This window comes from Mauremys mutica, chromosome 3, assembly GCF_020497125.1.
Source record: "Mauremys mutica isolate MM-2020 ecotype Southern chromosome 3, ASM2049712v1, whole genome shotgun sequence".
In the NCBI taxonomy this organism is placed as follows: domain Eukaryota; kingdom Metazoa; phylum Chordata; order Testudines; family Geoemydidae; genus Mauremys; species Mauremys mutica.
Window position 1 is genome coordinate 38,672,535 of NC_059074.1, and position 19,134 is coordinate 38,691,668.

Sequence of the window (19,134 nt, forward strand, 5' to 3'; positions counted from 1 at the left end):
TTGCTGTAGTCCCCCATCCCTCTAAAAAGGGTACCCTCTTGATGAGACCAAGGGCTTGACATACTTAACCAATAACAGGATCTCTTCTCCCTGGTACTATTACAAATTGTATATTTCCCAGTATGTTATTTATCCACACATCTAGTTCACTTATATCTTTAGTGGGGATACGCTTACCACTGTAAGACCTGAATTTTAGCCTTCAATAACTGTGGTGTTTCTTTTAGTACGAGCTACATCATTTTTGGCCACACACTGGCTTATGCACCTGCATTCAATTTAAAATTAAAAAATGTCTAATTTGCTTTCAGCTTCCACTGCAACATTGTCCATTGCTCCTATGGATAATTCAGCTGAGCTAGCAGTTGTCCTCTTTGTCCATGCTGTGCATAGTCTTCTGGTGTTTGCAAACTCTTGCAAAGTGATTTAGTCCATTGTTTTTCTTGCATCTTATCCTATATGCCAGACATTATCTTGGCTCACATTGATTGCCAGGACAGTTGAAAGGAGACAAACAAAGTTAGTCTGTCAGAAGTTCTTAGCAATGGCGTGGGAAAAGATGCATGAGCGGCAAACCTTCCCACAGTGGCTACAGGTCCACTTGCCAGATGGAAATTGAATACTCCATTTCCTGGCTCATCTGTGGGCCTCAGCCTGGGCTTTCTGATGGCTCTTCATGGTGATTGTACCAGCCTTATCCTGGCTTCTCCAAACTCAGCTATTGTGGGCAGGATTTTCCCAGTTTTCAGTGGGAATGCTAAATTTCTTGAGACTTTGCTTGACCTTGACACTATATCGGAGCTTTGGTCTTCCTCTGTGTCTCAGGCAGTTCGGAAGTTGGCCATAGAGTATGGCAGATGATCTTGAGGCATGTGCTCCACGTGTCCCAGCCAGCAAAGCCTGGGAATGTCTAGCGTAGTCTGCAGAGCCTGTAGGCTGGTTCTTTCAAGGATCTCATTACTGGTGATCCATTGGTCCCAAGTAACTCCAAGGATTTTTATAAGACAATGGAGTTGGCAAATGTTCAATCACCACTCGTGCTTGATTGCCACAGTGTGTGTAAATCCATTTGCTGTTTTTCCTTGACTCCAACTTTGAGGTCCACATGTTTTTCTGCCTCATAATTCTTTTCATGTAATATTTGGGATTCTCTATCATGTCTATAGTGTCAGAGCAGTTTCCATCCTCCATAAGGACTGCGTAACTTTCTTTGCTTGGCAAATTTTAATTGCTCTGTCAAGGGTTTCTTCTTCCAGTAGTCTATTTCTGAGTACTTTATTCCAGACCCCAGCCATGTTCTGGCCTCTTGTCAGAGACTCAACTCCCCAGAATTGCAAGATTGGCTCTTCAGCCTTAGATCAGTAACAAATTCTTCTATGGTTTCACCTTCTTTTTTTTCTCCCTGTTTAAACCTCTCTCTCTCATGTTTCATTTTGATGTGAAGTGCAGAGTACAGCGGGGGGTGCTCTGCCTGTCGCCGGGAGGGTGGCAGGCGGCTCCGGTGGACCTCCCGCAGGTGTGCCTGCGGATGCTCCACCGGAGCCGCGGGACCAGCGGACCGTCCACAGGCACGTCTGCAGCAGGTCCACCGGAGCCGCAGGACCGGCGACCGACAGAGCGCCCCCCGCGGCGTGCCGCAGTGCTTGGGGCGGCGAAATTCCTAGAGCCGCCCCTGTTCAGAACTAGCTATTGAGAAGGCTACCTTCTCATTGTCATCTTTCTTGCTGGCACTCATTGCTTGCAGTTATAGAATAAAGTGCTCTTTACAGCTTCTCCAGTTATCTTCCTTGCTTCAAGAGAGTTTCACTGAGTGGAGCTTTTAACTGCTCCATTCTTCCAGTCTAGGTATTTTCTTAGTTCCTTTTTACTCCTGGTACTCTATGGTGTTCAGTGATCCTTCAGTGCTTAAGGTGCTAGAAAAAAGAACTGCTTTACTCTGTTACCCGTTTCAACTGACTGCATAACAACATGAGCTTCTACAATACCCCCTGAGACTTCATCTCTGGAAGTCCAGACACTAAAAGAATAGTCCCCAACACCACAGTTCTCTTCAAGGCATTTCTCACCCTAGCATGAGCACACAGTGTCTAGAATAAACTGCTGTCATTAAGATTAGGTTGGTTTTCAACACAGATGCAATTCTTATTTCAGGTTCCAATGCAAAGTGAAGGTTACAATGAAGATGTGATGAAGTACATACCGACCTAACCCCCCAGTGTAGAGAGCTCTAGGCTGACAAGAGGGCTTCTCCCATCGACACAGCTACCACCTGTTGGGAAGGTGGAGTACCTACACTGACAGACAAGCATACGTAGAGTCTTCAGAAGACAATAATATGATAAATGAACTTGGGGGTTTAAAGTTCATGGGGAAAACTGTGGTTCCAGAATGAAAATAGAAATGAAAGCCATATACGCTAGCTAACTATACAGGAATGCTCATGCTCACAAACAAACAAACAAACTCACTCCACAGAAAGCATCCATCTTATTTTTGTAAGTATTTCCAAGCCTTAAAATACACAAATATCCATCCACAAATTCACATCAAAGTAGCTTTTCAAATGTCCTTCAGTTTCTCAAATAATTTTTTCATCATGTACCCTGTGCAGATTCACAAACCTATGTAGTTTAGTACTGGTAAGTTCCATTAATCTTAAGCGTCTCAAATCCTTTTCTGCCCACCATTTTCATTTATTACTGCAAAGTTTTCTTTCCCAAGTCCAAATAACCACATTCCCTGGTGAAAGGACACAAGAGTTTCATATTTGGTTGAACATTTCTTTAGGGCACAATTTCAGAGGACATTTCAAAGTCATATTGTTGTTGTTTTATTCACTTCACCTTGCCAAGTTCTATATAATCTTTATTTTTCCCCCTTTTTGCACAGTACCTTCCCCAGCAGAACCATGTATAGGCATACCTTAGCTTTTGCTGTTTCTGAAATTAATATTCTGATTTTGTTTCTTATAATATGTTTGGCATCTTGAATGGAAACAGCATTGCTCTATCAAATATTGCAGAGACAAGTATTTCTTTTGAAAAACAAAGGTATATATACTAAATTCATATTGATGCAACATTAAAATTAAGAAATCAATCACTTGCAAAAGTCAGGAATTAAGGAGAAAAGCTCATCCTTAACTCTGCCCCATTGTCCTTATCCGTTTAATATCTTGAACTAGAGCATTTGCACTGAATCCTGCAAACCCTCCTTCAGTGAAACTCCTGTTGATTTCAATGGGAATTTCATGCACAGGCAGTGTCCAAGATTTGCCCCTTTGCTAATTAATAAAATACAAACAGAATTTCTTATTCAACCTTTCACATAGTAAGTTATAAAACAGATGCTGTTCAGCCTATGCTTGATTTTAGCATCCACACATATCCATAAAAGTGCATTAGGTACCAATGGGAGCACAAATTGCATTATTAGTAGTATTTGTTATTGATACAGTACCACAGGTAGGCAAACCAACTATACAGAATATCTCTCATCAACCCTTATTGGATAGTCATTTAAATAAATAGCAGTACTTCAAAAATGAGTCTTAAGATGCATATTCTTGTCTGCAAATATTTGCTTAAATATCAGTAATCGAGAGATAATCTAGCAACGGACATCTAGTTTCAATGATTTTTTTTTGCTATTCTTAATTATATATTTTATTCATATTAGGCTGTTTCATGAGGAAGAACTATGTGAGAAACTAAAATTTCAGTGGAACATCCATTCATTTTGTTTTTGATGTAACTTTTGGGCTCATTCTCTATTGCACTTAAAATTCTTTAATAGTTCTCGAGTCATTTAATTCTGCATAACATTGATTCTCCTATAAGAAAAGTGAAGTGGTTTCCTAGATACAAAACTTGCTAGTGGGTTAGAAATTTGGTAAACCACCTAAAAGTTGCTATAAATCTCCCAACAAGATTTTACAAACAAGATGACAAAACAAAGTAAGAGATGAACTAATGTGAGAGTTGTTAATTACATAACAAACTTATGTTTGACTCTAAACAAGTTTTAGAATGATTTTAGAATCAGCCTTTGATTGCAGTACAGTTCAGTTTATGAACATCATTTCCATTCTAGAAGTATAACCTGGCTAATTCTCACTTCACCAATTTGAAAACCCATAAAACAACTCATAAAAACAAAAAGTGGTCTCTCCCCATTTCTCAGCAAGGATTTAATAGCAGGCTGCTGCAATGATAGACCTTATTACTAAGATTTCATTATTTGTATAAAACAGAATGCAATTCACTTGCTAGACTATTACAATTATGGAGGAAAACTAAAATTATACTTTTCAAAGTAAATGAACAGAGTGCATTTGTAATGGAGTATCCTTACTTTTTACTATTATGTTTGTTCTTACTTTCTAATTTACAAACTGGGTTAATCTGCAATAGATGCTTTTAGTTACTAGTGTGAATTAATGAGATTCTTTTATGTTAAGTAGGGCCCCTCAGAATCTAAAACCTGTTTTACCTAAAGAAAATGTATATTTAGAACTTGCAATCTGAGTATATGTCTATATGTAGCTCCAAACTTTTTGCATTCTAAAGCAACTGCACGGAGGCAGATTTTTTTCCCAGCAATTTTTAAAGAGATTAAATTAATGGTAAATATTTATGGACAATGCAATTAAAATCTTACCTGGTCTGATAGAGAGCAGCATTTATTTGCCATTTTCATCTGCAGAAAAACAGAGATTAAAGAATAGTCAGACTGATTAATATATTGATGCTATCATTTATCATATTATTTCACTATCAAGGACATATTTAATACACATTTATATACATTTCTATACAAAAATACAACGTTAAAAGAAAATGAAGGTTGCCAAATGAAACCCTCAAAAGTCAGGAACTGACAAAATTAAGATTGCCTATATAAATTTAGCTCTGCCCCTCATGTGACGGTGTTAAAATGCACTCTTTAAATACATATTACCTTCCTCCCTTGCACCCCAATTCAACAAAGAGTTTAAGCACTTTGAAGTTAAGAATGTGCTTAAGTGTTTTGCCTCAGTGCACAATTTGGAATGGGTCAGAGATGAAGGCAGTTGTTCAATATTTCTTTTTAGATCATTGTTCAATGTGAAGCTGCACATCTCTCTTGCTGTACAACATTCAACTGACTGCACCGAATATGGAGTTTTGTTGATTTAGACTTTTCTGTGTCTCCCTGACACCTGTGATACATTTCACTCCTTTTAAATGAAATATAATTACTCCTATACTGAAGAAACAGAATTTAAATACAGAGAGATTAAGTGACTAGTCGAAAATTGCACATGTAGACTGCAGTAGTTGTAGGAACAGAACCTAGTCTCCTGGACCTCAGTTCACTACCCTAAGTGTAAGACTCCTATAAACTAATCAACCTACTTCTCCTACAGAGACTGAGAAGGAAGAAAAATCATTACTGTAATTTTTATTTTATAGCAGTTGGGATGTGCTCGTGGCAAGGTGTACCATAGAATCATAGAACTGGAAGGGACCTCGAGAGGTCATCTAGTCCTGTCCTCTGCACTCAAGGGAGGTCTAAGTATTATCTAGACCATCCCTGACAGGTGTTTGTCCAACCTTCTCTTAACAATCCCCAATGATGGAGATTCCACAACCTCCCTAGGCAATTTTTTTCAGTGCTTAACCACTCTGACAGTTATGAAGTTTTTCCTATGTCCAACCTAAACCACCCTTGCTGCAATTTAAGCCCATTGCTTCTTGTCCTATCCTCAGAGGTTAAGAAGAACATTTTTTCTCCCTCGTCCTTGTAACAACCTTTTATGTACTTGAAAACTGTTATCATGTCCCCTTTCAGTCTTCTCTTCCCCAGACTAAACAAACCCATTTTTTTCAATTTTCCCTCATAGGTCATGTTTTCTAGACCTTTAATCATTTTTGTTGCTCTTCTCTGGACTTTCTCCAATTTGTCCACATCTTTCCTGAAATGTGGCACCCAGACCTAGACACGATACTCCCATTGAGGCCTAATCAGCACGGAGTAGAACAGAAGAATTACATCTCGTGTCTTCCTTACAATACTCATGCTAATAAATCCCAGTATGATGTTTGCTTTTTTTGCAACAGCATTACACTGTTGACTCATATTTAGCTTGTGATCCACTATGACCCCCAGATCCCTTTCCGCAGTACTCCTTCCAAGGCAGCCATTTCCCATTTTGTATGTGAGCAACTGATTGTTCCTTCCTAAGTGAAGTACTTTGCATTTGTCCTTACTGAATTTCATCCTATTTACTTCAGACCATTTCTCCAGTTTGTCCAGATCATTTTGAATTTTAATCTTATCCTTCAAAGCACTTGCAACCCCTCCCAGCCTGGTATCAGTTGCAAACTTTATAAGTGTACTCTCTATGCTATTATCTAAATCATTGATGAAGATATTGAACAGAACCGGATCCAGAACCGATCCTTGTGGGACGTCACTCGTTATACCCTTCCAGCATGACTGTGAACCACTGATAACTACTCTCTGGGAATGATTTTCCAACCAGTTATGCACCCACCTTATAGTAGCTCCATCTAGGTTGTATTTCCCTAGTTTGTATATGAGACGGTCATGTAAGACAGTATCAAAAGCCTTACTAAATCAAGATATACCACATCTACTGCTTCCCGCCATCCACAAGGCTTGTAAAAGAAAGCTGTCAGGTTGGTTTGACATGATTGTTCTTGACAAATCCATGCTGACTTTATCACCATATTATCTTCTAGGTGTTTGCAAACTGATTGCTTAATTATTTGCTCCATTATCTTTCCAGGAACAGAAGTTAAGCTGACTGGTTTGTAATTCCCCGGGTTATCCTTATATCTCTTCTTATAGATAGGCACTATATTTGCCCTTTTGCAGTCTTCTGGAATGTCTCCTGTCTTCCATGACTTTTCAAAGATAATTGCTAATGGCTCAGATATCTCCTCAATCAGCTCCTTGAGTATTTTAGGACGTATTTCATCAGGCCCCGGTGATCTGAATACATCTAACTTGTCTAAGTAATTTTTGACTTCTTCTTTCCCTATTTTAGATTCTGATCCTACCTCATTTTTACTGGCAGTCACTATGTTAGACGTCCAATCGCCACCAACCTTCTTGGTGAAAACTGAAACAAAGAAGTCATTAAGCATCTCTGCCATTTTCACATATTCTGTTATTGTCTTTCCTCCCCTCGTTGAATTACAGGCCTACTCTGTCCTTGGTCTTCCTCTTGCTTCTAATGTATTTGTACAATACATTAGATCAGTACCATGGATCAGTACTGTGGACAACAGCCTCATGCATGACACACCATACAATTAGTACAATGAATAAGGAAGGATTCTTTGGACCCTAGCCCAGTTCACTACCCAAAGAGTGAAGTGACACAGGGAACGAATAAGTGATCATATAATTACTGTATTGTAATGCATTCATATTGGAGGCAGTTCATGGTTGCACATGCAACCTTATCTTCGTCACTTCCTGACTTCTGAGTTCTTCCTTTTGCAACCTCTTTTTTTAATGTAGTTTTTTTCTATATGGAATTCATGTTTATAAAAAAAATAAAGAAGCAAAGACATTCCATCATGTGCTACAGGAATGCACTAGTTAAAATATAATAAAATAATAGCTGAATATCACTTTAATGAGTAGTTTGACTAAATTTGTCCACTTTAATAAAATGAGATAAATGAGCGTCTGTTCCAACACAATGTTTCCTTTATTTATAATGCAATTCTTCAACTTTTTGCGGGTGGTGGGGGTAGGGGTGGGGAAGCCTCTAGTTGTCTACTCTCATGTGCTACTACTTGCTAGACAGCAGCAGAACACTGTGTAATGCATAAGGTGCAATCCATGAGGCAGAAATCTTTGCCTTATTCCATGTGCGATTTTCACGGCTTATAGAAGGAGTCAGGAGTTTTTCTAGGACCAGCCTTAATCCACATACACAACACCTAGTGTGGGTAGGAAAGCAAGATTCCTTGGCTCCTGTCTCCATTCATATGTAGTTTCACAGATTATATTCCATAACCCTCTGCCTAATACACCTGAAATTTCACTGTGCTTTGTTTGGCACACTTGTGCATATATTGAAAACATAAGATGTTATCTACTCAATGAGAGTTTCACCTTACTCTATATACACATACATATAAATTGTCGGTGGAATTTTGGGTTATATGTTATCACTTATCATCCAATATACAGGCATAAAGGACAAATTTTTAAACTCTTATAATTCATCCTACTCAAATCCAGTGTTCACTGATCAGATGAAAGATACATCCATGATCTAGGAATTATGTCCTTATTCTGAGGCCAAATTTTAAGTTTATTTAATCTTCTACTGAGGCTTTAGGGCTGTTTAATAAAATGGTACAGAAACAATGGTTTTCAAAGCAATTTTTTATTTAATTTTAAAAAAGAGAACATACTAATTTTAGGTAAAAGAGGTTGAGATTTTGAGAAAAGTTTAAGTACTTGGAAATGGTCCTCTACAGTGGAAACACACAGGCAACACTGGGTCTTCGGTGGCTTTTCGGTGGTGGTGGGGCCTTCAGTGCTGCCGAAGACAGAGAGCGACTGAAGGCCCCGCCCCGCCGCCAAAATGCCGCCAAAGACCCAGACCTCCGCCGGGTGAGTACAAGCGCCGCAACTCCCCCGCTTTGCCCAGGCCCCCTGAATCCTCTGGGTGGCCCTGAGGGGATGAAGCACACACTGGTGGAAAGGATAATGGGAAAAGCAAAAGAACTTGGGAAATGGGATGGGGAGAGGACTTCTTCAGGAAAACTGCAGCATGTGTTCTGTTTGTAAATATGATAGTTATTATCAGGCTTTTCACATGAAGCTCATTATGGATTATGCAGTAATTAGTAGTGCTGAAAGAGTCAATGTAGTCTCCTCCTCCATATCCTGTTCTTCCTCACCGTGACTCTTTAGTTCCTCTTTCATGCCCCTCATCTCCATCTTTCTCCTCAGAAGTAACTGTCTGCACAGTAGCATCAGAACAATTCAGACACATGCTATTGGTAAACACACTGACATTCCCAGGTACCCTCCTGTGGCTAGACAACAGCTGACTTCCTCATACTCAAAGATAACATTACCACCCCAGGTCCCCTGACAGCCTGACTTTGCTGAAAATGTTTATGTGAATTAGGTCACTGCTTTGCAACTTGCAGAAGTTCCTGATTTGGATGAAAGGCCTATTCTGGTATTGCCGATATTAGTATTGTCTCCTGGCATCAGTGTGGCATCTAAATAGATCCTTTTTGGTTGAACTCTCACTCCACTGTATGTACTGATGACCAGAAAAGTATATTCCCAACAGAGCAATGCTTAATTTTCAGGCTTGTTGAGATGTTCCCCAGACTGCAGGTCTGACACAGCCTGTTAAGGGAATTTGATCATAACCTTTCCAACGAGGAATGGGAATTTACATGCACATAAGATGTACTATTGTGTTACTCTGGTGAACAGTAACAGAAAGTTGGTGGAGATATGAAATATTGTGGTATATAGCAGGGGTGGCCAAACCACATGCAACCCTTTTACAGTTAAAGGGCAGCTCCCGGAGCCCACCATGGCCCCCTTCTCTGCCTAACAGATTGGTGGGGAGGGGAGCTCAGTGCTTCTGCCCTCTGGCAGGGTGGTGGGGTTCAGGGTTTCAGATGCCTCCCATGGGGCAAAAGGGGAAAAACCCTGAGCCCTGGCAGGTGTGCCCCATAGGTGTGCCCCACGAGCCCCGGCATTACAAACTTTACTTTTAAATTTACAGCAATATCTTAATTCTGATACAAGCACCGTTTTACTGGAGACCACACTAGGGATTGTAATTGCAGCTTTAGCTACATCAGTTTCTAAACTCATTATAGCAGCAGAAAAACTGCATATAGACCAGCCCTAAATTACACTGTTTAGTTACAAAGTTTCCCTTCACATTTTTCCAAAACAAGTAATGCAAACTTCTGAAACCAGATTTCAAGCATACTTTAACTGCAAGAATTTAAAAAGAATATATTTAGGCCTCATCCAAAACTCAAAGTCAATGAAAAGACTTTTCTGATTGGGCCCTACAAAAATTTTGAAAGTAATAAAGTCACCTTGAGGTTCTGTTGTTCTCTATTACATAATAAGGTTATATTTTCTTGGAGACTTCAAGGTAAAGTGTTATGCTACTACAATTTCATTTCTCCCCCCCCATTCTTTTGTTTTACATATTATACCTTATATACAAATTATTATACTATGCTTGGGAAATTAAAAATAATTTAAACATAGCAAATGCCGGAAAATATGCAGAAAGTAACATACATTTTGAAGTGTCAAATCAGAGATGTTAGTTGATAATGCTCTCAGCCAGTCAGCACACTCCTGCGCTGTATAAAACTGAAGTATCCCAGTACTAACGCCATCGAGTGCAAGCACTTCAAATGCATTAGATCTGCAGTAAAAAAAATATATGTACAACAAAGTTTTCATAAACAATTCAATAGTTCTCAATCTTCATGTGATCTTTAGAACCTTTTACAAGTTTCATTTTTCAAAATTACAAACAGAGAGAAAAGCAACAGAAAAGGGGAATAATAACCTACTACAGTATCAGGAAACACAAACACAGTAAATGGTTTATCTTTATCAACGTTTACATGTTTTGATTACTTATTCACTTAGGGTATGCCTATACTACCCGCCGGATTGGCGGGTAGTAATCGATCTATCAGGGATTGATTTATTGCATCTCGTCTAGACGCTATAAATCTATCCGTGAATCGATGCCCGTACTCCACCTCAGCAGGAGGAGTAAGCAGCATCAACAGGGGAGCCACGGCAGTAGACTCACTGCCGTGAGGACAGCCAGGTACTTCGACCAGCTACGCAAATAGTGAATAGCGAATAGTGTAACTGAAGCTGCGTATCTTAGTTCAATCTCCCCCCACAGTGTAGACCAGCCCTTATTGTTGTATAATTATGTGTATATAATCACTAAGCTTAAGATATTTTATTAAGGATGCATCAATTGAATCTAAGTAAACAACCGTGCAACCTCTTGCCACCAAAATAAATGTTTGATACTCTAAAAACGTACAACATGAGTCACAAAGCAAATATCTTCATCTATTTTTAATTTCTTGAAGTGCTATTGGTTTAAAAAAAAACCTTACAAGCAATCATCATTTAGAGCTCATTTAATGTGTATGAAAATCCAAATACTTTATATTTCTTCAAAGGATCTCAATATGAGCACCCAAAAGTTGAAGCACCCCAAATCACTAGCCACCGTTGAAAATGTAGACCAGACTAAACATGTTACATTCTTCTCTACCTAGGAGACTGTGTTCACAAACAAAAATAGCTATTTGGCTGATAAAGATTGTGTGTCACTGCTTTACACTCAGTAGCTATTGTGACTTTACCAAGATGTATAAGAACTTTACACACCCGCTTTAAATCACTCTACACAAGCTCATGACACGCATCTGAGACAAACTAAAGATAAAACCCTCCATGCCACTTGGAAGTCTCCACTTCAACAGATGAGTCAACTTATGGAATTTTACCTACTTTGGCATGACAAAGTATTCTTGACCAGAAAGGAACAATCACTGAATACATCACACGTAAATGATGTAATTGAGGGACCTGAAATTTATACTGCCCAGTAGAAGAGGCTGAAGACCTTCAGATTTTGAAAGATTTGCACTGCATGATTACCCCCAAAGAACTTAGGTCACAGATAGCATAAATGGCTCTGAGAGGCCACGTATCCACACATCTCTAATACATCTATCACTGTAGCATACTAGCATTTCTTCTTTAGGTCTGTCAGGAGGATCAAGTTGAGAGAGTCTAATCTTTTATGTCTGTTTTAGGGAAAGTTGAATTGAATGAGAACGACCATATTTTTGTTTTGTGTAGGTGGCACAGGGAAAATAGTGGTGCTGCAGATGTGGATAAAAGTCTTGGAAGAAGGATATATTTGCCCTTTAGTATTTAATATTTTTAATTTTAATTGCTGCAGCTCTCTGTCGCTATAGTTATGCAGTTCAACAATTATTGATCTCAGGCACATGCCAGCCTTGCCAAAATACCAGAGTCTGCTCTTTCTTGAATCTGTCCCCTTTTCCCAGATTTCAAGTATTTTGTAGCCAGAAAAAGAACTCCATAAGTTCTTGGCTTTCTGTTCCCTCGGGCAGTCCAATTATCCTTTTCTTGTTGTGTCTATTACCTTTTTCATTATCTTCATTATTTTCTCCCAGATCATAACTTTATTTTCTAATGACTGCAAGCATTTCTGCACAGTAATGTTTGAGTCCTGTACTGTAGCCACCAGCTGTTCTCTACCCTCAAGCTGCTCCCAAAAGCTATCCACTCTCACTGTGAAATTAATAAGTGATTGCTGCCAGGTATTTTGCATTTCTTCAATGTTAACAGCTAATGATTTTGCTAAGTTGGGAATGATTGCAGCTTCCATCTTGACAATTAATTCTCTTGTTTTACACAAAGTAACTGTTGAGCAGTAAAGAATATAGAATGTGGATATGGAAAGAGGAGCCAGAGAAGAAATCAAGGTGAAAAGGAGGGGGAAAATGTGTTTTTTGCTTTTCAGTTATTTTGCAAAACACTTCAAGAGTCTGATGAGTACAGTACAATTATTTTCATAAAATTAGATCCACTTAGAGGCAGTGTGGCCCAGTGAACAGAGCACTGGACAGGGATTCAGGAGACATGGTTACTATTCCCGACATTGCCACTGGTCTGCTAGGCAGGTAACTTCACCACACAATGTCTCATTTTCCCCATCTGTAAAATGGAGATAATGATACTTACCTCCCTTTGTAAAGCACTTTGAAATCTACTGATGAAAACTCCATAAAAGTACTGGATAGTATTATTAGATAGGAGATTACAGAAAGAGAAGGACAGAGAGAACATAATCAAAGGTATGAATATTCATTTACCAGATGAATATTTCCCAACTGAGCTTGTATTAATTAGATGCAAAATGGTCACTTCAGCTATTTGTCTTCCCCAGATTTAAAGGACCAACAATCATAAAGAGAAAGGCTCATTTGAACTGAGATTCAGAAGTCACTGGGAAACCAGCTGTCAGGGAAAGGTCTGAATTCCAAACCGTCTGAGGGCCAGGGATCTCAGTAGATGACATCCCAAGGTTTTTAAGGCTGGTGCCTGCTGTGTTTGAAATAGTCATGTCCTTTTAATTTACTCTAATATTATATATCCTTAATACAAATCTGAATGCTTGTCTAACAGCAGCTATTTCCTCCATTTAAAGTTTTCCACTACACAATTACAAATAGACAGACAGACTAGATTAAACTGGGGTTCTGTTCAGTGGTCAAGCCAGTTTTCCTTGCTGTGTTTTGATATCAGATTTTGGTGCCTCCTTTGCTTATAACAATATCTAGAAACTTGGTCCTATTAGTGTATGTAGCTTTTGACTGATTTTTTATGTACATCAGTGTGGATTATGACAGGATTAGATTGGGAGTTTCCAGAGAAGCTTTCTAGTAGGGCCTCTGTATTACTTCATTTCTCCATAAATGAAAGTTAAATTCTGCTTATTTTTTGGTAATCTGAATTTTGCATCACTTCATAATTCTGGGAAATGACCAAGGATGCTTGTTTGCCATGGCTAATGAGGGCTATGTCATGACAGCGTCAAAACACAAATATGATTTTATAGAAAAATCATTGGTCACATTATTGAAACAAAATATATTTTATTTTAAAATAAAAGTGTTTTCAACCATTTAATAATACAGGCTAATAGTTTAAAACCACTCAAAGATGCAGGTCACTTCCTATATTCTGTATTTCAGTACTCTGAATATGTCAAAAGTCATAGAAAAAGTTCACTCAGTAACAGATTGGCTTGGGTAGATATTTCATAGGGGAAATCTTTTTTTATTATTTGTTTTGTTACCAAAGTCATGGTGTAATATACAGCCATTGTACTGTGGCCTGGAACACATACTAAATCTTCACCTTTCAGAGTAAGGAAAATTGGTCTCAGAACCCAAAAGAGAGAACCTAATGAGGGTCTATTTATGGTCTTCAGTTAAGGATGAGATTATTGAAAATTGGTTATTTCAAATACAACCAGTAACTCAATGGAAACAGAGCAGTCGGGGCAATCCTACAAAAATTTAGTGTGTGGGACATGATTCTTTTCTTCATCGGTATTGTTTTTAAAATTAAAGATTGACTCACCAATTGAATTTACTCATTTTGTATGCTCTTCCTTCTTGTCCTCACTATTTCCAATTGCCACATGTAAACATCATGCAGAGGGAACAATTAAAGTGTCTTCCTTTGTACTGGGAGCAATGATGTTACCGGTATGAGTACCTATGCCCTTCAGTTATAATGGGAGTATATCATTAGTAATATTTTACCTACCGGTTACAAGGCAGAAGGTAGCTTTATAACTATGTCCACTATATGAGAAGTTTTCTATAATCTACTGAACAATCATCTGATAAATTAGATGAATTTTCTTTTTTTTAAGTGAGTGATGCGGGAGAGTATTTTTTGTTTGTCAGGTACATAAAAGAGTAAAGGCCTATAAAAGATGTAAATGCTTTCAGAATTGGAAAGCATACACATATGTGCTTGTTGCTCACTTAGGACAGTGTTTTTCTGCTGAATGTTTGACATTAATCCTCAATCTTTTTACAATCAAATTGTTCAATTAAATCTAAGGCTAGGTCTACATTGGGGGAGTGCGGGTTGACCTAAGATATGCTACAGTCGGCGTATTTTAGGTCGATTTACCTGGCCGTGAGGACGGAGGTGAGTCGACCACTGCCGCTACCCTGTCAACTCCGCTTTCGCCTCTCTCCACGCTGAAGTTCCGGATTCAACGGCAGAGCGATCAGGATCGATTTTATCGTGTCTACATTAGATGTGATAAATCGATCCCCAATAGATCGATCGCTACCCACTGATCCGGCGGGTAGTGTAGACGTACCCTAAGTGTGGTAAGTGTTGGGTGTCTACAGGTTGAATAAAGTGTAAATAATGAGAGCCACTACGTAGAAAAAATATCAAAGTAATACTTAGTCCCAGTTTGGTTTCCCCTGAGAACAGGAGCTACTTGAAAATGCAAAGACTGAAAGATGGCATATTTAGTATATCACATTGCTACTGCACTCTGTAGAATGCAGCTATGTCTCCTAGAAGTGAGGTTTCTGGTGGCATGTGAATACAGTGTGTTTATTTCTCTGTGTGTTCTGTAATAACAACATAATATATTTGGCTATAACTATCAGTTATACAAATTAGGGCCCGAATCCTGCAAAAACTTAACTTTAAGCACGTGGGTAGTCCCACTGAACTCAGTAGAAATGTTCTGGTACTTAAACTTAAGCATGTGCAGAAGCCTTTGCAGAATCAGATCATAAGTTAAAACAAAATTGTCAATACTTGTTTGGAAAGTGTAAGATGATTGCTGAAATTAAATTAAAAACGTATCTACAGAAAATTAGATGAGATTTGATTTCATTCACCTTATTGAATCAATTGGCAAAATAGATGTCAGTACAGTTAAATAAACATTAACTTTATAAAATCAATGCATTTATTTATAGTTTATTTGGCATCATTAGGATGATTGGAATCACATGCTATTTCTTAATAGCTTCTTCAGCACAATGGGAATGTGTGGGAGAGGTAAAAGCCTTCAGTAATAAACCATCCTGCTCCATTCTACTTAAGTCTTTATCTGCATTTATCTTAATGATGGCTTTACGGCTGACTTGGTAGGTCAACGCCTTCAATCTCAAGGTATAAAACATGTGTGTCTCTAGATATTCCATGACCCATAAAATAGCTAGTAAAATCTAGATTTAGATAATAATTACCAGCCTGCCCTGTCAGTTTGCTACCAGTTCAGGTACAATTTCATTTCCTGCCCTATAGGCATTTTGGCAGCAGGACAGTCTACAACCTGTGAAAAATGAATTGCATTAATCTGTGTCACTGCCACAGTAAGCCTCATGTACTTTATGGTTAAATTATGGGCAGATGATTATTTGTTAAAGACTTTCAATTCTCCATGTAACATGCATGCATAACTCCCATTACTACTTATTGGACTTAAACATGCATGCCTGGGAAAAACTTCTATTCCTGACAATGCATGACAGATTTACTGCATCCCTCTCCATAGTTCTGCTTTAAAATTTCCAAACTAAAGGGTTTGTGAAGGGACATTATGACAATTCTGGCATAGATTGTCTACACAGCTTATTATTATTGTGCTAAAACATAGTTATTTTTAACATAATATGAAGCAGAGAGATGTTCTTTTCTATGATAAACTTCTGAAAACAAACTGACAAACTATAATGCCAAAAATGTGAGGAAGAGGCAGCAAAGAATAACGAGATGCCCGGCCCGCCTCACGGTTGCGGAGAGTCACAGTTCCCCGCAGAGACTCGCATACCCTCTCCTTCACACAGAATGGACATGCAGAAGATAACTAATTAAAAGCACTAAACTTGGGAATAAAAGATGTCTGTCACAGGTTTTTTGATATGCCCTGAAGTTTGTCAGAGATTTATTTGCAAAAACTTTGTAGTAAGGGTGAATCAGCTGTCTTGCTGTCATATTATGGAATACATGATGCAGCTCTTCTCTGTTTTACATTTTCTTAATCAGTATTTCTAAGCTGATTTTATATTTTAAATGTACTCTTAAGCCTTCATAAAGTAATCATTCCAGATTGCTACATATTTAACTCACTGAAACAAATACATTATTTTAAATTAATCAGTCACAGATGTTTAGTGTGTTCATACCAATGTGCATTGCTTTTAGAAAAAAGGAACACTAATTTTACTTTGTGTGATCTCCATAACAATAGCCATGTTTATGAAATTTCACCAACTTTAAAAATATGTTTCCAAAGATTTTAGGCATAACAAGGGATTTTATATCTTACTAAGGTACTGATTTTGCTGGAGGGTTCTCTTAAAACTAGTTCATTAGATAGTCAGAAGTAAAGAAAGGAAAACTCTTTGTCCAGCTATTTGGAAGGAAAGGGGTGTTGTTGCTTTAAGGGCTCTCTTCAAGTGGGAGGGTGGGTGAAAGGCAAAAGGAATGGACAGAAAGGACAGGAAGACTTTGGAAGCAAGTTTTTTTTACTATAGTAATTAAAATTAAAATATGTATTTTAGATAAGGGTGGTTTTTGAAGGATTTCTTTAAAAAACTGTGTCTGAAGTTTCAAGCATAAAAGACTAAAGATGAATACTCAGATTGTGCATCTAAAAATGCAAGGATTTTTTTTAAGAGATTTTATAATCTTCACCAATTTACTAATGAAATATTTTTAAAGCAAATTTTAAACTAAGGTCCTGTAGACTATCATGTTTTGAGTAAATACTACAGTAATGCACAACTGTTTCTGTCAGTAAATTCAGAAACTGACAGAATATACCTGGAGTTTGGCAAATGCCTGTTAAATGGCTTCATGAACACTTGAATGGCTCTGCAGGCTGGAAGGCTTTTTCACTTTTAAGGTACTGGATCCCCGCTGGAGTAAGAGTCACCAGGTTGCAGCAGCTAGCTGTGGGAGCCTGCAGGAAGGGTCAGAACAGGGATAGAAAAGCTGGGAGGGTGGATACTAAGACCCAGTGGTGCCTCAAATTTTCAGGTGCCCTATGCAGCCGCATATGCTGCCTATGCCTAAGGACAGCCCTGATGCTGACCAGGGCCTCTTAAGGATGATCCTGCCAAAACAATATTGTCCTTGGTGCACTCCCAAATGATGATGGTGGTAGGAATGTGTAGCTCCCGATACGAGCTGGTTGAATCATTTGTTGAAAATATTTTAGCTGCAAATTTAATCCTTTCCTTGGTTTGTAAGTGAACCTTGTTTACAACATATTCATTGTTACATTCACTGAATAGCATGTACAAGCAATATTCAGCCTCTGAATATTCAACTATTCATTAGTTGTTATTCATGATGTGTGATTTTAGCTATGTAATTTATATGTAACTGTGGTATCTGAAAAAAGAACAGGAGTACTTGTGGCACCTTAGAGACTAACAAATTTATTTAAGCATAAGCTTTCGTGGGCTACAGCCCACTTCATCGGGCAGATTCTATGTACTATGACCTCACAATCTCTTTATTGGAGGGTTGGCACAGGCATGCAAAGTCCCTGGAATAATTACATTTAACAAAAGCTTTTTGTTACTGGAAGAGAGCATAGAAGAGGGTACAGCTGAAGCTCCTCTCCTGCTGCTGGTGCAGCTTTGTTCTCCACCCATAGCAATTTGTTTCAGAGCTACCTCGAGACTGTGGTGCAGCCTCACATTGGAGATCCTCTCTGTGGATGTGTGAAGAAACTCTGACTCATGCTGCCAGGCAGCACAGTAACTTTGTTGCGGTATTTATCTTCCTAACATCCAGGTGACATAGAAATGTATTCTTACCATCTCCATTTTACAGATGGGGACCTGAAACAGAGAGACACTAAGGCTCAGATCCTCAAAGGTATTTAGGTGCTAACTCCCTACTGATCTCAGTGAAAGCTAAGAGCTGAACTACCTGTCAGAATCTTGGCCCAAGTGTCTTGTAGTGGAGCAGGGAGCAGCACTTGGGTCTCCACTGGACGATGCTTTTTGTTTCGGTGAATAGTCATGCATGGCTCACGGTTATGGCTCTACTCACTACTAGATGACTGAAACTTTTGAAACAAGAGAATTGTCAATAGAGAATATTGCGCTTTTGAAACATGTTGTCAAATGAATCATTCAGGATAAAATTCCTCAGACTTTTAGGATTCACAGACATTTTCATCAATATCTGGCAATCATTCTCATGTGCACAATGCAGACTCCCAGAAAAGAAATGTGTAAAGCCACAACCTTATCCTGTCCCACATCCCTTCTAAATAATCATTTCTGCTGAGAGGAATACAGAACACTGCCAGTCGATAACAGCTAGGCAGGTGACAAGATGTATATACTAGCTGTGTGCATAATCTAAAACTGCTTTATTATTCCTACCTCTTTCTCTCCCTGGCTCCTATCTGTTTGTTTGTTTCATCCACCTGCTGCATGTTATCATTATCCTAAGATTACAAGATCT

The 19,134-nt window shown here is 38.5% G+C and overlaps 1 protein-coding gene across 1 annotated transcript in view; it reads right to left on the bottom strand.

Annotated features, from left to right (window-relative positions):
- SNTG2 (syntrophin gamma 2) overlaps positions 1–19,134 on the bottom strand; it is a 475,088-nt gene that overhangs the window by 106,161 nt on the left and 349,793 nt on the right. The window contains exons 10-11 of the mRNA XM_045008823.1: positions 10,321–10,450; positions 4,660–4,698 (exon numbers count right to left, since the gene is read on the bottom strand). Of these exons, the coding sequence (XP_044864758.1) occupies positions 4,660–4,698; positions 10,321–10,450 (169 nt within the window). The remainder of the gene's footprint in view (positions 1–4,659; positions 4,699–10,320; positions 10,451–19,134) is intronic.